General features: G+C 38.3%; 1 protein-coding gene across 1 annotated transcript in view; it reads right to left on the bottom strand.

Annotated features, from left to right (window-relative positions):
* The window catches only part of MBTPS1 (membrane bound transcription factor peptidase, site 1), a 28683-nt gene extending 6287 nt beyond the window's left edge, over positions 1-22396 (bottom strand). Inside the window, exons 1-18 of the mRNA XM_062586244.1 lie at positions 22337-22396; positions 20494-20980; positions 18587-18844; positions 17923-18126; positions 17445-17555; positions 15796-15905; positions 15286-15402; positions 14225-14292; positions 13536-13638; positions 12561-12712; positions 11469-11630; positions 10715-10859; positions 9425-9613; positions 8673-8845; positions 7702-7817; positions 4045-4201; positions 3043-3167; positions 2052-2129 (exon numbers count right to left, since the gene is read on the bottom strand). Coding sequence (XP_062442228.1) covers positions 2052-2129; positions 3043-3167; positions 4045-4201; positions 7702-7817; positions 8673-8845; positions 9425-9613; positions 10715-10859; positions 11469-11630; positions 12561-12712; positions 13536-13638; positions 14225-14292; positions 15286-15402; positions 15796-15905; positions 17445-17555; positions 17923-18126; positions 18587-18844; positions 20494-20680 — 2455 coding nt within the window. The 5' untranslated portion in view covers positions 20681-20980; positions 22337-22396. The remainder of the gene's footprint in view (positions 1-2051; positions 2130-3042; positions 3168-4044; positions 4202-7701; positions 7818-8672; positions 8846-9424; positions 9614-10714; positions 10860-11468; positions 11631-12560; positions 12713-13535; positions 13639-14224; positions 14293-15285; positions 15403-15795; positions 15906-17444; positions 17556-17922; positions 18127-18586; positions 18845-20493; positions 20981-22336) is intronic.
* Positions 22397-22520: the final 124 nt, after the last annotated feature.

The raw sequence follows: 22520 nt of genomic DNA, 5'->3' as shown, positions 1-22520 counted from the left end.
CTTGAAAGAAAAATCCTAGTATTTTCAGAATCAAGTTTAAAATCAAAACATCTGCTTTACAAATTTTACTTTATATCTTTTAGTTCTTCTGTAAAATTCTATAAAATGTAGTAACTTAAGAGTTGGCCTTCACAACGCATATTGCTCTTTACCAACCTGTTTTGCTGCTGTGCTTAACTATTTCTACAAGAAAATCTACCATGGAACTAAACAAAGCAACGCAGACATTCCACGAAACATGTCATCTGTCTCTGTGTGCAGTAGCTGCGGGACCAAGACTTTGTCTGAACTCATTTAAAGCAGCAGTTCAGGGACAGTCCACCTTAAAGTTTGCTTGGTTTGTATCTCTCTATGACTCTGCAGTTACCTGTTTCCCTTGCACTTAACTTGTTCAACTTCCCATTTAGGTACAAAGAGAAGCATTGTTTAGCATGGACATATGTGCCAAAAAAAAAAAAAAAATGCACATACATTTTCCTGTAACTTTTTCTTCTCTTTAACTCTTGGCAAATTTCACTCCCTACATGCCCCAGCTGCTCTTTCCATTAGCAAAAAGAATTATATTTCATTACATCCACTCCTGCTGTGGTTCAGATATCTGTTTCTCAGTCTTTTCTGAAACACTTGCACCAACATTGTGAAGAGCAATTTTTAAAAAAGTATCATTTAAAAGCCTACTTACAAAAGCACTGTAAGTACACAAACAATAAATTGGCAACTTAAAGACATTTTTGTGAGATATTTGCAATTACAATTAAGATAATTTGTCAACTGAAAAGATGAAAAAATTAAGTTGGGGGAAGTATTCCAGTATGAAAGGGTACGTGCAGGAAAACCCAGGAGACACTTGGATACGTATCTGCTGTTCCTATCACAAAATCTATCCAACTGTTTCATCTCTCATCAGCTGAAAGCTGCCACAGAGAGCAAGGGGAAAAATGCCCCAATTCACGAAGGAACTAAAACAAAGTCTGTAGAAAGTCATCTTTAAGTTAAAGGTTTTCCTGCCTGTAACATTCACTTCAAAAGCCAGAATAAGAATTCAAACTTCAAATAATAGGTATTTACAGTCTCCTTTGCCCTTAGACATTGCCTTTAGATAGAAGCAGCAAAACAGAGAGCTGTTTTGCTTCATGAATTGACCTGAAAGAATTTCAGCAAAGAAAGCAAGCCTGGCAGGCTACTTGTCAAAATGACACTCTCTAGGTTTACAGCAATGAAATACCCAAGTCCCCAACAAAGGCACTCCAGAGACACCATCTGCCCTCCAAAAGGCTCACATGCATGAGCCTTAGAGAGTTAGAGAGTATTCCTCCATCAGGTAATCACATGTCTCTACTGCACACCATAAGTCACTCCAAACCACAGTGAACTTCCTAACCTTCTGTGATGGCAGCTGAGGCATATTAGGAGCATGTATAGCTTCTGCTTACTTGCTCAAACCCTCCTATATACACAAATCAGGTGCACAATCTGGTTAACAGTTCTGGTCATTTCATCTTACAGAGCACTCCTTAAAGGCTCATAATAAACCCTCACTTTTTTAAATGGCCTGCTCCTGCTACAGTTCTGCATCATCACCTCACAAATTAAATGATACTATGATAAAACTAAGGAGAATGGATAAACACAGAGAATAGATCATTACTCAAGTCTGAGCATACAAGTGCTTTGCATGTCTAAAAATGTTTCCCTTACATCAGTCTAGCAAGTGATACTGTCTACCAAACTTTTGAAGACAATGAATTACAATACAACTCTCCCCCCTCCCAAAAGATAAACATTTGATATACACACATGGGCAGATGGATTTACATACAGCAAACATAATAATGGATCGTATATATAGACTTCCATATTACTGTACTATATAAAAATGTATACAGTATCACATTATAGCTGTTACAGGTTCTAGGCAAACTAAAAAAACACCTACCGTTTCAATGCATTCTTCTCCCCACATCTTTTACACCTCTAGAGTTTGTAAATTTGTTTGCGCAGTGACAAAGAAGTTCTATTTAAAATACAGAAAAAGAAAAGGAATCGCATACCTTGATCCTTAAAAGTCTGTGCAATTACAATGCCATCTTCTGGAAACTTTGCAATACTGCATCCTGATGCATAATTCACTGAAAAACATCACAAAACTGCAATTTACAACCTAGAAGAGACACTTTCACCCTTCCTACCATAATTCAGCAAGCTGTGAAAATGAGCACAGAAAAAAACAAAAAAAAAAACATTCCTAGAAATATCTGGCTGATTTGGCATATTTTGACCAAGATCACAACATAATCAATCCATAAATTCATAGGTAAGGCATTTCTAAGCACAGCTTTCACAGCTTCAGCTTTACATAATGCTTTCAGACCTCTCCATTTAAGAGACTGACATTATCTTTTTTCAGCTAATAAGCTTAATTGTCCTACTCTTACTCTAAAACCAAGATTTAAAATGTGGTGAGAATTTAATATTTCACACTAACAGTCATTACTTGCACTACAGAGAACCTGTCTGCTTCAATCAGCACTGGAGAGCATTACAGAGCTCAGCGCTAGTGCCTTCACCTTAGGAATACACATCCCAAATCAACTGGTCAGAAAACAGTGATTCGGAAATGAAGCATCAAAACATCAGGTCAGCTGGTAAGCTTAAAAAGAAAGGTTCCCCACTGATCTTTTCCTTTCAAAGTTCTAATTAATTGCAAAAATTATTGCAGAATTAAAACCAGTACTAAACCAAAGGCTCCATATTAGCAATTAACATTTATGGTCCGGGCAAACAGAGACACACCCCAACAATACTCTTCAAAATATCATTGCCTGGAATGCAACTATAAACTCAGGACTTTCATTATGGGCTCTGACAAGTTATCAGATACCTACAAAGAAAGTAATCCTCTAAGCATGCTTAAGAGACTCTTCACATAATTTCAGAATGGTTCTCTCGAATCTCACTTGGAAAATCTGACTCTTGCAGAAAACTGTTTTCCAAAGAACGCGCTGTTCATAGTCTGTGTAGTCAATGAATTCCAATACTCACTTTCATGATTTGCCATGGTAAAATCACCTTCATACAGCCCATCGCTAAAGGCCATGCTCCAAACAGAAAGTAGATCATTAAGAGCTGGTATATTAGCACCTCCAGTATCTGGCATCCACCACTGTCTGTAAAAATTGTAGTAAAACACAGTTTGTTAGTATACAGAAAGCTCCTAGAATTTGTATTATGAAAGATCAGGCATCTCCTTGCATGCAGACTTTTTCAAAGTCACTTAAATAACAAATGATCTCTCAAAACTGCCTTTAACTCTAGGGCCATGTAAGCACCTTTCTCACTTCGGTAGCCACATTATGTAGCACAAGTTAGGTAACACTAATGACGCAGAGCTCTCGGCACATTCTGGTTCCACGAAAAATTTTAACGTGCCAGAAAAAAGTCCTGACTTAGGTTCTTCATTTGGCAAGGAGGCAACAATGATGGTCCTGTCACATGCCTCTCATTTCTCTAATAACAAATATTATCTACTCACAAAATGTGAAACGGACCTTTCTATCTTAACAGTAACACAAAATAGACTGATATTATAAGGTTCTTCATCATCAATAGTGGTATTAGTGCATTTTCCCTTTACACAATACACTGGGATAATTTAATACTGGTTGCAGAGGCTGGCAATAAGCTTTCTTTCCAGTCTCCTCCCCAAAAGTGAAAATGCATCAATTTTCTTTTTCTTTTTTTTTTTTTTTTTTTTTTTTTTTTGACAGTCTCTGATTTCTTACTGCTTTTTATTCTAAATATTTTTCTGGGCTTAAAAGATTACACTTACAAAAGTGGGCCTTCACACTCATGACAAAATGGGTAGCTATTTTATTTAAGCTGTCAATAAGGTCTATTTTGGTCCTGAGGTATTACCTTTCTTAGAGGTAGCATGAGAAGCGTTGCAAGTGCTGAAACAAAGTGCATTAGATTTTTTTCAGTACAGTAAGTGAACAAAATTGCAATTTTATGACATTTTGTTTCCCACAGAGCCTACAAAATTACCTTGTGTTTTCATCATAAAACTTGACTTTTCTCATCACTGATGTGTTGTACCAGTCACTAAACACTATAAGTGAAAGGCCATTATCAACGTCCCTTCTCAGCTTGGTGATCTCTTCCGGAAAATACTCTTCTTCACTGTCTACCATCAATAAAGTCCCTATGCATAAAAATAAAAACAGAGTTCTCCAACCTGTAACTGTGAGGTTATCACTATTCGCACAACCAATGCAGAAAAGCAATGCAAGCACACATTTTGCACAGTATCTTGCCCACGTGCCCTGCCCTGCAGCTTATCTAAAGAATTCACTTTTAAGTACAAGGAATATAAGGCAGTTCAGTTTACAAATATATCCAGTCATTAGTCTGTCAGCGCAGTATGCTTTTTGAGTCTTACTTATGACTGGTGATCATCTGGTTCCATGAACTATTAATGTCCACTAATGTCTCAAATGTATTTTCCAGTGTGGTTTTTTTCGAATGCTCTACAAACAGAGCCAAACTGCCCCAACACAACAATCAGATTTGCTGCAAAAACACACACTGTGAGACAAACCAAAATGTTAACGTAAACGCATCCTAAGCTTTTTCACTACTCCAGTTCTAAACTCACTACTGCAGATTTACAGCCGGGTAGACAACAGTTATTCCGAAACTTGGTTTGATTCAGACCTTGAAAACTACAGTTACATTTTAGCAGATCTGGCTAAATTGCCATTACTGCATTCATAGAGCTCTCCCCAGTTCCCCCAAACAAACAAGCACAATCCTCTCTGCTTGACCAAAAAGCATAACCAGAAAAATATACTTCTACTTCCTGAAAAGATCTGTATGCTTTTTGATTGCTTGTATATATCAAGCCATTTTGCTTCTTCACTCTTTGGTAGCCCACAGAGGTGGTGGAACCTGAACTCTCAAAGATACTCAAGACCTTGACTGGATGAAGCACTGAGCTATCCCAATCAAGCGCTGACACTGGCCCTGCATCTCGTGGTCCCTTGCAACCCAGACAATTCTATGAGCCTAGACAGGCTGTGTTCAGAACACCTTCTTGTAAAGATCCTGCTGAAACCAGGTTAATGACCTGGTTGATGGGACAGAGCGTGTGCTCAGCAAGCTTGCAGATGATACAACACTGGGAGGAACAGTTGACAGACCAGATTGTTGGGCTGCCACCCAAGGGGGGCTCAACAGGCTGGAAAAATGGATCAGCGGGAACCTCCTGAAGTTCAACAAAGTTCTCCTTGGGGGAGAAATAACTCCATGCACCAGTAAAGGCTGGGAGCCAACTGGCTGGAAAGCAGCGCTGCAGCAAAGGACCTGGGCCTCCAGGTAGACAGTAAGTTGAACTCGAGCCAGCAGTGCACCCTCGTGGCAAAGGCGGCCAACAACCTCGTGCTGCATTAGGAAAAATGTTAGCAGAAGGTTGAGGGAGGTGATCTTTCCCTTCTGCTCAGCAGTGACGAGACCACATCTAGAGTGCTGTGTCCAGCTCTGGGCTCCCCAGGGCAAGAAATACATGGACATACTGAAGTAAATCCAACAACAAGCCAGAAAGATGACTAAGGGACTGGAGCATCTGTCATATGAGGAGATGCTGAAAGAGCTGAATTGTTTAGCCTGAAGAAGAAAAAGCTTGGGGAGAGGAGGGCAATGGAAGCTGGATCTTATCAATGTATGTAACATACATATCAACATTTTGAGTGTAAAGAAGACAAGAGACAGATTCTTCTCCTGCCCACCAAATGGACATGGGGCAATGGGCACAAATTGAAACACAGGAAATTCTGTTTAGCCATAAGTAAAAACTTTCTGACTATAAGGGTGATTGAACATTCGAACAGGTTGTTCAGAGAGGTTGTGGAGCCCCTATCCTTGGAGATACTCAAAACCTAACTGGACATGGACCTGAACAACCAGCTCTACCTGACTCTGCTTTCTGCAGGGGGTTGGACTAGGCGATCTCCAATCGTCCCTTCCAATCTCCACTATTCTGTGATTGTATATAAAAGTTACCTACAGTCTGAAGAAAAAACCTAACTACTCTTGTGTTTAGAAGCCTATTTTAGTCGCACCTTCATTTACCACCTTAATTCCACGTGCACATTTCTGTTCTTTTCCATTCTTAAAGCCTTGTCCTTACCTTACCTTTCTTCCCTACACAGATTTTTGCAGCCACAGAGACCACTCACCTCCCATCTCAGTCTATTTTTGCAATCTAAAAGCTAAATTCTTCTATTTTTTTTCCCAAGACACTTTCTCCATTCTCCTAAGGAGAAACCTGAGCTGTAATTGACAGTTCTGTGCATGAGCAGATCTGCCCATGCAGTGAGGAATAGATCTGCTGCCCTCAGAATAAGCTAAGCAAACCACCCACTAAACTTGACTATGCAAAAGTGCGATTGCTTTTTGTCCCAGAAGATATAAATCGCAGAACACTACAATCAATCTGTCCTCCTTTGCTTCTCTTCACTGAGGAAATTCTGGAAGCCCAACAAACTACTAATCAAATCAGACAAAATGTAGGCCTGGGCTCATACCACCACCAACACAGTTGCTGCACAAGAAACACCTGGGAGCCGTTGGAGTAATCACAGGAGGACTGCTGGGAGAGCAAAAAAGACTCAAATGTAGTCAACACTCTTTTCTACTTAGTCCAACATACACTAACCATCCTTTAAATTTCTTTTGGGGATACTATATAGGAAAGAACTAGTTCAGCCTTTCCATCTATTCCTTCAACACAACAATGAATCAAAAGGAAAGATGGGAGAGAGAAGTCCCTTAATGCTGCTCCCTGTCAACAGCAAATCTTGCAGTTTCAGAAGAGAAACTAAATTTATTAGAAGAAGAGAAACTTTTTTTTTACAGCTAGTATTTCTGTCTCCCATTGTATATCTGCTGAACTCAAAAAGCAATGGTGAGGTATCTGCTGATGAATCATGAACAACAGAAGATTATCACTGACAGCATTTCCAGAACAAGGAAATTATCAGGAGAATTCACCCTCACCTTACAGTCCACAGAGAAACATTGCAACTCAAAAGAAGAGAGAGTCTTGCTGGAACACACCAGGGACAACTAGAAGGGCATACCAGAGCAGAAAATAACATGGACAGCTTGGCTTGCCCCCTGCCTGGCAAATACACTGCATCTCTTGCCTGATGAACACACAAGAAACAAGCCACATACTGCTTCACTACTGCACATCTTTTAATGGAATGCCTTCCTCACTTCCTACTCTATCCACAAAATCTACTTTTTAGAATGCCATTGCTAAAGGAAAAAAAAAAATCAGAACAGACATTCAATTTTAGTCTAGAATCCATCTATGCTTCATTTTGACTATGCCAAAATCTTTTAGCAGATAGAGTTCTGCTTCTGTGGGACTGGATACAGAGGCATTTTTAACTGAGGAGTTTTTCCTCAGTTAAAGGAAGGATACAGACCTGAACCACGTCTACTAGATTCCCAAGCAAGCAAGCTGCTGCATTCACACTTCACACACTTAAATATAAGCATATAATTAATAAATCTGCACCCTTATAATACTTTTCTACTCTTAGAGAATTGTTTTTCAAGCCTCCACAACATTTTTAGTCTTAAAAAATCAGCAAGGAAGAAGTTAATTGTATGCAGCACGAGGCCATTCATGCTTACCATACTGACTTGCATCAAAACATGTAAAAGGTGAACCAAGAACCTCAACAAAGTATCCCATGCTTCTTAGGTGCTGGTACATGTCCCTGAAGTTTGTATGGATATGGTCACCATTCCTTAATGAAAAAAAGAAAAAAAACATTGAAGATATTTAAATCTGGCTTGCAGAAATTTGTTTTAAATCCTCTAATACATCACTTGCTGGCTTCCTTTCTATAAGTTCCATTTTTTCAAATGGTTTTCCATGCATAATCTCCTCTGCAAAATTCTTCACTAATTACACTGGTTCCGAGTACTTATTTTAGTTCACAGAGAACTATGCCAGCAAAGCTAGACGTAAAACATGTCCCTTACGAAGCACAAACCTATCTGTTTGCATCACATCATAGAGCCAGTAAGTTATATGGAAGAATCACACAGGACCACCTGTAAGTAATTGCTGAAACCCAGCAGAGAAATACCTGGCCACTTGCTTTATCTTCATGCTGCAAACAGCTTTCCAAAAGCATACAACTTGGACGCTGATCTGATTAATCCTCGCTTATACACTGTTGCACATTTCTTATCAGAAAGAGATAGATCTCTTAGATTAGCGATCTCTTCTTTAGGATTCAGTCTTTCAAATCTCATAGTTTTTTGATAAGAGAATGCCAGAACAGCTAATAAAGTTGCCCCCTTGGCAGAAAGTAGGGCAGAAAAGAAAAATGCTAAACTTTAAAAGCAAAACAAAAGTCTCAGTGTCTTAAATCTGTATTTAAAAACATCTCATTTCATGTGAATAAAAAGCCTGCTGGATTAAAAAACCCTTCACAATGAAAGACATACAGGGGCCAAGGACTTTTCACAGATTTATTAGAAAAGGTAATTCCATGCTGCACTGATAAAGGACAGGGTGTTCTGGCATTCAAAGTTATCCATATCTTTAACATACAATCAAGAAATACTGATTTAATAGAACCTGAGATAAATACCAATCTAATGGATCATTCTTCATCCTCAAATTATCCCTGGGGAAGTATCCTGGTGGATAACGTAGATTGTGGTACTGATCCCAAAGGACTCGCTTACTACGAGGTGGAGTAGGAATAATCTTCACTTTTATTGGAAGCTTCACCGTTGAAGTCTGCTCTGCACCATTCTTAGACTGAAGGACAAAAAAACCCAATGAAATCTTTTTCCCCCACAAGAACATTCAGCATTTAACTGTGGATCATAACAGGCCAAGAAAATAAGATACGAAACCTTCCTTTTGTCACTTTTGTACCAGCTACAGAGACCAGGAGATGACTCTAGCTTAAATCATTATACCTCTTTTCCCTAGCATTGAACAGTTTATATCTATGTTTAGAATTTAAAATACTTAAAACATTAGAACTATGATTTAGTTTAAGCATTCAAACCCTTAAAACATTCTCTAGAACAGTAAGTATAGTTTCAGAAGAAAGAAAAATATTTAAATAAGCTCTGTTTCAAAACACATTACTTAGAATTCAGAATAAATAAATGAAGTTATGAAGTCAGTCTCACAGACAGATTTTTGAACTACAAAGCATATTCAGTTCACAGATTAATCCTGATGTCTACTATAAACTCTCCAGTTTCTTGACCCAAACCTACTCTATAGTTAAAATGGCAGGACTATAGCAACCTCTTAAAAAGTTTTATTTGTATATCATGAAGTGACCTTTACAAAACACAGAAAATCAAAATGCATAGAACTTACTTCATTTTCTGCAGGGGATGATACTGTGATCATAACGTGACCTTGAGCAATGCCTTCCCAAGATGCCGCTTTTTTTGCTACAGAGATAGAAATTGCTAAGTATCCCGACCAAGGCCATAACACAGGGGAATAGGAGAAAGCCACTTCAATATTATCCCCGTTTTGTGGGAGATAGGGCTGCCAGTCTGGCTGTGAAAAGAAGAATGAGGACTGTTGGTAAAACAGTATTTGCAATCACTGAATTTTTGCACATGTAGCCCTCCCTCTCCCTCCACAGAAACAACCCCCCTAAACTTTTCTGAAGATTATGCCAACTTGCAAAACGTCAACAAAGCTTAAAAGCAAGGTGTTGTGCCAGCAAAACAACTTGATCATGACAGCTTTAATGATCTGGACTATAGGCTTTTCAGGGGCAGAACTCTAAGAAGGTAACTGAACAGCATACTGCATAAATGGGCCTAATTGATTATTCTGGAGTCCTGTGCAAAAATTTATTAGCAGGAACACTAAGTTTCTTTTCAGTAACAAAAAACATCATTGTTCCAGATTCACACAAAATACAGCAGTTGTGTCTGAGCATTACCACCAGCTAACAATGTCAGAAAAAAAGCTTCAAGAGCTTTCAGAGCAAGCTCAAATCTGCAACAGATCTCAGAATTCACACTACTATGTTGAACTTCAGCTCATTTACATGGGCTAGAGTTCTTGAACAGGTGCCTTATTTACTTTGTAGTTATTGAACTTGCAGTTTAACTTTTGTTCTACATAAAAACTTGCTTAAAGCTTAATTTTAAAAAATAGAATCCTCCTAAGGCAACCAATCTGCTCAACAGTACTGAAGTAAAGAACATATTCTGTTGCAGGCCTTGATAAGTCAACACATTCAGGTCATTTTGACCCATGTAAAAGGCATGTTTTATAATGTCACAGTCCTTTACGGAGAGTCCACATGTTCCAGATCAAATGGATGGAGAAAGTCTATACTTTGTTCCACAATACTTTAAATATGATCAAAGAATACAAGAAATCTCTATGTAGTTGTTAATCCAAACTGTTTTACAGTGACAAAACAATACAGGCACCTGAAACCAGCCAGTGCACTGCTGGAAAACATGTGTAGACAGTTCAGAAGGATAAATCTTATTAATCCAAGTGTGTCCTTCAAAATTAAATATTTTGCATCTCATCAGTAAGAAAGTTTCTTTGTTGTATTAAATTTATGGCTAGAATAGTCTTTCTGGGAAGCATTTAGCAATATTAATAGTCAAGGCTTGGAACAATGTGTCTTACCTTGTCTACAATTCTCCCAGTGACTCCCATACCATTAAGGATAGTAACATTAACAATGGTTGGCATCCCTCCATAGTATATGGGCTGAGAACAATAGGGCCACATGTAGGGACATTCTGTCAAGTCAATGTAGCTTGGACTCAAACTACAGCAGGATGGAGGGTGGGAGGAGGAGATTTATTAAAAAAAAAAAAAAAAACAGTGAATAAAACAGGTATATGACACCACATATAACTAATATATGAAAAACTTACAGATTAAACATGCTAGCCATAGTTACCCTGTCAAGTTCTTAAATTGCTTCCCTAATCTGCACAAGAATCTTCTCTTCCCCCTCGGTTTTTTTTTTTTTTGTAAATTTGTGTGAAAAGATTTACTCTATTTTCATAAAGCAAAAGCAACTTTTCAGCTCAAGAATATATTTATTCTGAAAAGCTAAAATTTATCTGCTCTTCCATTTTGGTCCATATTGCACTATTCACAACATCTGACAGTTTAAACTGAACCTCGAAGAGAAAGTGAAGCTAAGTCTCAAAGGCTCTTCAAAACTCTACACTGCTCTAACTTTGGCAGAAAATATCAGGACTTTTCATCCATCTTCCTACCAAATTCATGTCAGGATCACCTAAGATCTCGGTCTCTTCATTGCATAAACACAGATTGCTCAACTAAGTTACACTCTTATCACCAGCTCTCTAAAAAGAAATACTGCAGATCATAGTGTATCGGTTGTTAATCAAGGATTAAAATTAACCTGGCTTGCGGTTTATAGCTGTTGAGGATCTGATAAGCTCTCAGAAGATCCAACTTGCCATGCCCTTGTTCAAACATGTTGACTCCAGGAAGTCTACGTGCTGATGCAATAAGTGCCTGCTTCATACTTGCCGGATTCACCGTTTCACGCTTCTGAACTGTGCTGAAGTGGGAAACAGTAGATCACCTTAGGTGGCCTCTATTTGTGTTTCTAGCTGGTCCTGTTTACCATACTGCCTTGAACAGTCTAATCCATTTAATTTATGAAAAATAAAATTAAAAATTAGGCTGCCATGAGCAACAACCACATTTCATATTTGCCAAATATTACTCGATTTCTCAAAGAAACAGCTGAAGATGAAAACAGAGTGGCAATTTTCTGATACATTTCTCTTCTTACAATGTGCTCTGTCACCAGCAGTAGTTCTAATTATAGTAGTATTCTGAAATGCTAGACAAAATACTCCAAAAATCAAAGCCTCTGTAGCTGGAAACTTGCAGGGATCTCCTGCCACAAACATCTTCTAGAGTATAGAGGGGATGATGATGACTTTGAATTTTGGGCCTAAGAGTTTTTCACATAAAGGTTTGTCCTGTCTTTAAGTAGAAAGAGTTACAAACTCAAAAGCAGAGAGGAGAAACTCCTACTCTCCTTTTAAGTTCTTCAGTGCACAACAGAAGACTTATGTAACTGGATAATAACCTAAATTCTACAGAATTTACATATCCTGAGACAAGTTATCTGCTGTAGGTGCCTACTTTGAGAAGCTACTCTTCTACTATGACGTGAAGTGACAAAAGCTTAGCAACTTAAAATAACTAAAAATACGAAAAAATATTTTGTAATACTGTTTTCCCTGTTTATATTTTTATATATATAGTTATCATTCAAAACAGGTCTCACATTTAGCCCAGGAGATTTAGAGCTAGTCAGATAAGGTAACATCTCAGGCAGAAGAATCCCTGATTTTATCCTTCAGAGTTTTTCTTATACCTAAATGCAATTTATTTTTATTTGGTACATTCCTTTAAGAGCCTCTTACAGCTCTGTCTGCATTGATACATTTTTCAGAGATTTTTACTTGAGGCTTACCTTACTAACAACGTAACAGCACCTGCCACTACAGGAGATGCTACACTTGTCCCAGAGAGAGAGCGACATCCACCTTTCATGCCAGAACCTCTCACTCCAGACCCATAAGTAACAATATCAGGCTTCACTCTACCGTAACCACCAGGCAGCTCCTGTGAAAGAAAATGTACAAATTAGTACCCAAATAATTACTGAACATCAGTTGTTTCATTTTGGCATTTAAATTAGCTGCCAGTCACTCAGAAGTAAAATGATCAACTACATTAGCTGAGGTTCAGTATCAATTAGCAAGTACAGAATCATTCAAACCGTTTACAGCATTTTATCTGCTCAGTGTATATCAATATACAAAAGGGCTGTCAGCTTTACTGCAAATTGCTCTAATATCTATGCTACTTACGAAGCCACAGAAAAAATGATAACCAAGTTGTTACCTAGCTAATGAATGAGATGCAGCACAATACAAAAAAAAAAAAAAAAGTAATGTCCTTAAGCAAGATCATCATGTACTCTCCTCTGAAATCATGTGTGCAGTACCAGTCACCTCAGTTCAACAGGTAACTGCAAACTGAAAGGAGGTCAAGTAAGTGCAACATTGCATGTAACATCCGGAAAGCCTAGAATGTTTGGTACTAAAGAAAGGGTAAAAACAAGCCTTCATTTTTAGAGAAATTTGCCCACACTGGAAAGTCCTCACCGTGATTCAAAAGATAATGGATACTTTCACAGACATGAAGAATTTCAAAAGTAGTCAATATCAACGATGAAAAACCCCAGAAATAGTATTTAGCTTCTTGTTTCAAAACTTACACCAGTCATCAACTATTCTGATCTTTGATGAAACCTGTTATCACATGTTAATACACACACATCGTCTGCACAAGATTACAAAACATCCCCAACCCCAACAACTGCTCTTTCCAAAAGCCTTTACTTTGTCTGCAAATGTGGCTGGCCATAGTTGAAGTATCTTACCCAAGTGGTCATTCCCCTTGATGAAAAGCGAGCTATATTATCTTCAAAGTCAATGCCACCTACTCCAATCACATCCATCTGGTCAGCAGGGTTATTGAGAGTCCTAGAACAAGTTGGAAATAAAAAGACAGGAAGGAAAAGATGACCACAGCTGTAATGCTGTACAGACAATGGGTATGCCACTATCAGATTTTTGACAAGTACTCTGTCTAACCTCCACAGCAACTATTGGTACAACCTGATATAGTTATATTCTATCAGTGAGAGTAACTTTTCAAGCTACTAAACCACATTATCTTCAAAACAAAACAAAACCTTTTTTTTAGGCATTCATTTCAGAAATATGCCACAAATCATTCTGGCAAGATGCTTCTGCATTGTTTAAGTCTGAGACCTGTACCCAAAGATATCTGCTCATACTAACAGTTAAACATCAGATATGAGTGCAGCTCTTCGACCGGCTTTCTGTTGTTTGAATGAAAGAATATTCAACTAAGTACTTCATAAATGTATTACTGAGACAAAAGATAAAGAAAATTGAGGAAGGAGTCTAACTTGGATCACTTCCAAAAAACAGACTCCTTGTAACAGATTACAGCCAAAGGAGGAAGGAAAATCCTCCACCTCAATCCTTCCAAAAAAAGTGTAACAATGTATTTACTTTTCTTTAAATTGTCACTGAAACTTACCCATACAAAGGTCCGTCATTGCCAATAGCAGAAACCATGATCACATTGTTAGCTGTCAGTTCCCATACCTATGAAAAAAGGGAATTTTTTTAAAGACTCCACCATCAAAAAAAGAGTTTTCTACACAAATACACATTCCATGAAGCCTGATTGTAAAAACTATTAATTCAAACCCCCTTTCTCACTGAGACTTATAAAATGCATCTCAATGGTATATTAAGTATTATGCTACTACTATTCTGAATATTATGTGACTGATAATCGCATCTCAACAGCAGCATTGCTGACTGTACATAGTCAGGTTACATCAAAAGAAAAACTGTCTGTAACAAAACACTCTAGGCACCAAAATTCAAATAATTCTGAATCCTCTCTAGGATTCTCCCCCTGAGAATCAGGAATACTCTGGGAAGAGTAGTAAAGTCACTGTCAAACTAAATTTCAATATAGATTATGATAAGAAAGGGAGAACTTTTATTCCTCAGATCCCCTTGTAACATTTTTCACAGAAAAGATTTATCCTTTTTTAAACATAAATTAATTCATTTTGTGCTTTTGAAGGAATGATCAACAGATAAAAGAACCCTGACATTTACTAAGATAAAAACCTAATTCCATCTTAACCTGAAACACATTTGTAATCACATAGCTCTATCAACTACCTATACTTTTTCAACTAGTTATTCTTCAACAATCTGCTGTCAAATTCATGATACATATATTTTTGCTAGAAAATAGATTAACTGTGCAGGAATTTTTGAATAAAGTAGAGCTGGATATCAGCTAAGTTGCTTGCATTAAGGGCCCACTTAGTTACATGTTTGGGAGTCACTTCCTAGTGGTACATACAGCGTTCTGTAAAGTTTGTTTCCTTAAGAGAAGCAATTCCCCTAAAAATATTCGTAAAAACTATCACCTGCACAGAGTTTCTCTCATGCAAATGAAACCCCACAAAAGAGTGATTACAGAACCAGAACCTGTCAGCAGCTGTGACAAATAAGCTGTTCTACAAGTTTAGATCAAATACCGCAATCACAGAAGCTTTATTTCACTGTACTAACCTTGTCAACAAAAGGATGATCCATGAAGTCTGGCCCACCAATACTTAGATTCAATACATCTATCTTCTTTAAAATTGCGTAATTGAAGGCATCTAGAAACCAAGATGTGTAGGAGACCTGCATAAAAAAGGGAAAACAAAAGCATTCATCTGCAATCCAGTGACTCCATGACAATACAGACCTGAGAGACAGAAGAAGAAACAACACAGAAAGAAAGCACAAAACCAACAATGAATTCCTAGCATTTCTAGTGCTCAATATATCTAAGTGACAGCTGCACCTCTATACAGATCAGACTTTTACACATTATTTCTGAAGAATATATGAGATTGGGAAACTCCAGGATATTCTATAATAAGTAATTGTCTTCTCTCTCTAAAACAAAAAGATGTATGCTTCTCATTTATCAAACGAAGAATGTCAAAATTTGCAAGTATTTGCAATATTCAGGAAGGAAAGAATTAATACTGCATTAATCTAGGCAGAATTTAAAACATTTAAAATAGCTACCTGATTATTGGTGAACACTCTAAAAATGTGCAGTTCTGCATTTGGAGCAAATCCTTGGCATTCTCGCATGCTGGCTATCACACCTGCTACAAAAGTTCCGTGGCCTAAACCTATCAGGCAGACAGAGGACAACAAAATAAGATGTTAGAATTCAAAACATTTCATTATTAAGTATTTCATTCATTAAAAAATATCTATATCAAAAATCACACTGATCTAACATACTTTATAACAAATCATAAATACAGGGTTCAGTTCTAGTCTTAACGAAACTGAATTTTGCTATTGACTTCTGTGGGGCTAAAATTTCCAATACTATCTAGCCAGACAGCCAGCTGATTTTCTGAACAAATTCACATTCCCAGAAGCCTGACGGAAGTAACTGATTAATCCTACCCAAATACATCTCAATGGCATATTCAATATTACACTACAACTATTCTGAAGATTATGTGACCAATAATCCAGCCTCAGCAGCAGCACTGCTGACTGTATATGGTTAGGTTACACCAAAGGAAAAATACCTGCCCATAACAAAACAGAGAGAGATACAGTCTCTATAGTCTGTCCACACCTATTCGCTACAGATGAGGTCAAGAGTCATATTAAACAATAATTAAAGAACTAATTTTTTTCCGCAAATGCAAGTCGCAAGCATTTTATTTTTAAGTCACAAGCATTGTACTTTAAGTAAACTCCTTATAGGTTTTTTTTATTCTGACTCTGCAATAACCATAGTTTGTTAAGGATGAAAAATAAGACAAGAAAACACATCTTTTCCTCCTTTCACAAAAAACAAATTTAGCTTTTGCTTTATGAGACTGCCTGTGTTATATTTCTGTGCTCAAAATCTGTTTGTCCACCAATCATCTGGATAGAGAACTAGTAGAAAGCGGTACCAAAAGGAGGTACTGTAATGCAATGAAATACTACATGACAAAACTATGTAAGTGCACCGAGTAAGATATGAATACATTGAACTAAATGCATTAAATTGGCCACTGGCTCACTGACCTGGATTTATGAAGTTAATAATCTATAAAAGTATACAGTCAAGGCAAATCAGGGTCAACACAAGAAAAAAAGAACACAAATATACTGTAGAAAATAAAGGGTTCCGTGTGCATAAACTAGCATAGCATTCATTGATGAAAACTATATAAATTAGAAAAACTTTACAGAAAGCCACCAAAACGCTCATTAGCTACTAGACTGCACAATAAAGCAAAATATTCTCTCTCATAACTACAAAAATATGAAGGCACTGTGTAAGAGCGGAGTACATAAAAAGAAACGGGAAAGAAACAACTGTATGGGGTTTAACTCTTATTTCCAATCACCTTCATATTTATTTATGCTTGCATAATGTTTTCTTGCCTGACATTTTTCAAAAGCTATGATGAAACACCAGGTATGATTCTAGAGAGACTTGCTCAGTGCCTTCTTGAAGCCTTAATACTATTTGTTGAATTTGATAAGAACACAAAGCACTTAGAATGTTGCAAAATTAGGCTTAAAGTCTCAAGATACAGCTTCAACAGTTGTTAATAAATGTGTTGCCACAGCAGCAGCAGCAACAACTTTACAATGCAAAGAAACACTCACACTGGTGTCAGGAAAAATTTCATCAACACTACATGGTAACCTACCATCATCCAAGGTTCTCTCATTAGTCCAGTTGGTTCTCTCCTTTACATTTTTGAAATGTGGATGTTTCTCACTCAATCCAGTGTCAAAAACTGCTACTCTTACTCCAGCACCTATAATGGAAAAGAATCTGTTTTTCCAACTCTGCTTCAATACAAATCTATTCTATCAAATTAATGAACCTTTTATGTATATTACACAGTCCACAATTTAATGTATTTTAGATCTTTAATAAAATTCATATTCCATTGCAAAAATTCAGCCAGAGTACCAATAAGATTAATTTCACTTAAATCCAGTGTACACACACATACAAGTGCTCTGTAAGAATACAATGCATCACTAAACAAGTATTTCTCAATCTTTCTGGAACTGTCACTCAGTATGAGATCAATACACACAAAGGCAAACTGCACATCCTTACACTTCATTTGTTTTTCAAGAAAGATAATTGATCTAAGCCAATAGAAAAATGCATACCTGTGTAACCCATTTGCCAGAGGACATCTGCCTGCAAGGTCTGAGCAACTTGGCGTGGGATAGCTCTCAGCAAACGCCTGCTTGAATGTCGACCTGTTGCATGCCAAAAACCAGAACCTAAAGAAAGACTTGCTCTTCTCAAGGGACGAGATGACTGCCATTTTTGGGTCCATCTGGTCTCATTGCAGTGCAATGTAGGATCAGCTATGTACAATTAGAATGAAGACAAAAAAACAGTATGAGGAAAAACACAAAGGACTTGACTTTTATGCAAATATACAGATCATACTGTTACCTCACAACAAAATTTTTAGACAAGCAAGTGTCCACTTTCTCCAGAAATACTAGCATCATCAAAATCAGTGAAAATTCCCACTTTATGTACTAGGGGATATAGTTGCCCAAAGTCTCTGCCCACAGCAGTAAGTGACTGCAGCAAAAAAATGCTCCTACGTGGCAGGCAAATTCACTGCCACACTCTAGCAAAACTACAGCAATACCCTGACAATTAAATAGGAAAAAGAATAGATTTCTATGAGTTAAAAGAAAAATCACATAGCACAACTGCCTTCTCATTTGTGTAATGCTAAACTGAGTGCCTTAAATAAGATTCAACAGATTTTTCCAAAATAGATCTCATGCAACCATAAAGAAAATTACTTACGCTCTGAGTATTTGAGAGATCGGAAGACCTTCCGCTGAGGTGTTACTCTCTTGATGTTTGGATGATCTTCCAGTGTCAGTACTCCATCTTTCTGTTTCTCATTGATCTGAATCACCTCAAAATCACTAGGATAGTCACTGGCTGGGTTGTTGCGAGGTACAATCCTCCAGTTCTCGATATCACTGCTTTTTAGTGCACTTGAAATAAATTTACTTCTAGCTTTAGCTGTGAAGTATCCATTAAAAGCCACAATATACTCTGGAACAAGAGCATAACTTCTCAGAACTGATCCTGAAACAGTTTACTAGTGCATTTACATCAAAAAGATCTGAATACTTCTTTTTCTTTAACCACAATTCGTCATGCTGTCTTTTATCTCCCAAATGAAAATACTTAATAAAGGAATTGGAACTATTGACGTAATTTGAGTCTACTAATTATGTAAGTTTGCATGAAAAGCACTAAGGACATAAATTTTAATAGAGAGTATCATGTCTGTTAGAAAACCTTAATTTTGAAACATCAAAACACAGGCTAAAACACTACTTTGACAAAAACTAATAGTCGCCTCTATGGATTTTTTTTTTCTTTTACAAACTTCCAATTTATTTCTGCATTAAGTTTATTTTTGCACCATGAAACCCCCATAATATAGTAAAGACCTTTGAAAGGATGGTAGAATTGTAAACAACATAGAAAGGTAAAACGATGAGGCATGGCGAGTGGAAGGGGAAGAGAACCTAGTCCTAGTTACATCCAACAGTGCAAACAACTGTTTGATATACTAGTTCAGTATGCCTCTTGACATATATGATTAAAAGACATCTAGACACTACAAGGTATTGAGTTTTAGCACTTCATTAGCAACCGTCAGTTACTGACACCATCTACGACACGCAGAGAACTGAGCTGGTCCCAACAGTCCTTGATCTGGATTAATAACTTGCGAGTAGACCTCAGTCCCAGTGCACACCACATTCACCTCAATAAGCTCTTGGCTAAGTATGCATAAAAATGTGCTTACTTATTTTCTGCCTGTATGTATTTAAGATGTACACATAGTTTTGCAGTGGGAAGATTATGGTTACCTGAGAAACCCGCCACAGGGTCAAGACATAAATTGAGGACAACTTAGATGCTGACTTCTAAGATTGAATCAAATAAGCTAGTATATTACATGAACCTACAGTTTTAAATATTAGCACAGAAGCAGGCATAAAAAGCTTCTGTGCACCTTTCAAGAACCTCTTGGTTTTGTAACAACTATGTAACATATTGTACAAATTTATTGTTCATCTTTCCTCCACATCCCTTTGCCATTTATACACTGCATTTATATTAAATGTTCTGCAAGCACATGGCTGTCCATCTCAATAAAGATTTCATTTTATATACTCTTTTTTTGTGAAGTCATCTCTTTGAAAACGTATATAGCACATGCTGCAAGAACTCCTGTGCTCTTTCTTCCCCGGCTTTTTACTGATCAGCTTCATCAGGCCTTTGTGCCTCCATTCCCAGTTTGCCACTCTTACTTGCATTGCTCTACTGCTACCCTTTTTCCATTGTCAGTGATACCAGCCTCATTTTCCCTTTCATTTGCTATGTTCAAATGCATCTTTTCATTTTTTCTGTGTAAGTATTTTTGCTTCCAAACCCTTCCTTGAACAGAGATTTCTTGTCTTCACTCCTTTGAGGCCCGCTTCTGGTTTTGTTTCATAAAAGGGCCTCAAAAATACCAACTGGGTCAAAAGGAACAGCTACTAAACACATTAAAGTGATTAACTTGCCCACCTGAGCCTATTTATCCTACATCTACAGAGACTCTCCAAATGTTACACTTCCACAAACACAACAGATCAGTAACATGCACTTGAACTTCACATGTATTTTTATTAGTTCTTTATTACCATGCTCCACGACTGTTGAAGTGAATTCCACTTTCAAAGTAAGGCGAGAACATCCAGGACATACGTGAGCCTCATGAGAGGAATTTCCTAGTCTGGTACCAAGGTGTTTTTTGCCACAGAGTAAAATAACAACCAGAACAAACCAGATGTTTGCAAACTTCATGGTCATAGAAGAAAATGGTTTCATTTCAAAAATTCCATATATTCAAATCACACTTCTTCATGAATTAGTTCATTTTTGATTCAGCAAATGTTGCTTTGACTGTGCTGTTCAACTGGATATTCTTAAAGCTGTCTCCAAAATAAGTAGAGATTTCATAGTCTTTTGAGGTAAAGCCTAACAAACAGGCTCATTTCTTTCTACGCTTTTTCTCCATTTTGTATTAAAAGATTGGTCACTCAGGATGTGGTGACTGAGTCCTGTACTCCATTTCTGATTGAAAAAATAACCCACCAGAAGAATTAGCAAAGCTGTCTGCAAGCTAACCTGTAAGGGAAGGCAATATATAAAATGATTATATATATACACACAAGCATGGATCTAGCCTGAAAATCTCAAGAAAATAAACGTTCAGCAACTATGATCAGAAAAAAAATAAAATAGTTGCTTATGTTTCATTTTGTATTCTTCAAGAACACTCTTCAAGTCTTCCTTGATTGCGCAAGAGCATCTGTGTACTAGTTTGACAACAGAACAGATAATGATGACAACCAAACTCTATGACCCTTTATGTAAGAACAGCAAAGAGAAGACATGCAATGCCCATTGCAGGCTAACGGTAAAGAGCAAAATATAAAATTAGTGTGATCAAAAACTTCCATAGGCACTTGAAAAAGGGTTGATCAAAAATATTACTACTGCTACATGCACATTTACACAAGCAGGAATTACGTACAAACTCTACTCCAACGGTTGGCAAGGACCAAAAATACTACATGAGGCAAGCTTTCAGTTCCTGTGCTTGAAAAAGAGCATCAGAGCGAAAGAAGTCTTTCAAATTTTCTTGAAGTGGAGTGTGGGTTACTACAACACAAACCCTTGACGAAACAAGGGCATGGATCACAAAAGTAATAATGTGAAGTTAAAAAAAAGTGTTGTGTTTTCCGCACAGGGGAAGGCTTCCCTTTGCGCTCCAAAGCAGAGGAAGGATTCAATAAAAGTTGCCATGCTAGTACTTTTGAAACTCCAAGCATTAAACAGCAGCAGATAGTTAAAAGGCCTTTAAAAAGGATGAGAGAAGAAGAATATTTTTGTCTGGTCTGCCATAGCATGTAGAAAAACAGAACAGAGTTACACATTTCTGTAAGGACTAGGATTATCAGTAAAAGATTTATTAGGGACTAGACCTTATTAAGGAGAATGCTAACCATACACTACAAAAACAGAATAAAACGAGACTGCACATGACAGCTGCTACCTCGCTTTTATTTAGCTTTTCTTCGAATTCTCTAGTATTTCCTTATATCAGCGATATAATTCCCCTCTATTTCTATCTGGGGCTGACAACACCACGACAGAGGGCGAAGTGCCTGCAAATAATCTGCAGCTGAGACTCCAGCTCACCGCACCGGGGGTGGCGAGAAAGCAAATAAACCTGGGTTTCGCCCGTTACCGCGGGTCAGCCCGCGGGAGGCCGCGCACACCCCCGCCCACCCCCGAGTGGAGAGGCGGCGGGCGAGCGAGCGAGCACCGAGCGCCGCGAGCCGGCTGCAGCGGGCCGAGCCTGCCCCGGCCGCCCCCGTCCCCCACCGTCAGCAGATGGAGGACACAGCGCCGCCCCCGACTCAGGGAGGCGCGGCGGCGCCGCGCTCCCCCCGCCGCGCCGCGCCGCGCCGCGCTCACCGTGCCGCCGCCGCCGCCTCCGGGCCTGCCGCCGCCATTTTGTGCACTGTTTACCACAGCCGTCTCGCGAGAGCCCGCGGGGAACGCGCGCGCCGGGCGCATGCGCACCGCGTCACGCCGAGGGGCTCGGGCCGCGCCGGCGGCAGCCGCGGGGCCGTGGGCGGGGAGGGAGGGAGCGGCGCGA

The sequence above is a fragment of the Rhea pennata genome, chromosome 13 (genome assembly GCF_028389875.1).
Source record: "Rhea pennata isolate bPtePen1 chromosome 13, bPtePen1.pri, whole genome shotgun sequence".
Lineage (NCBI taxonomy): Eukaryota > Metazoa > Chordata > Aves > Rheiformes > Rheidae > Rhea > Rhea pennata.
Note: the sequence above shows the minus strand (reverse complement) of the source record. Positions and strands in the feature narration are given on the sequence as shown.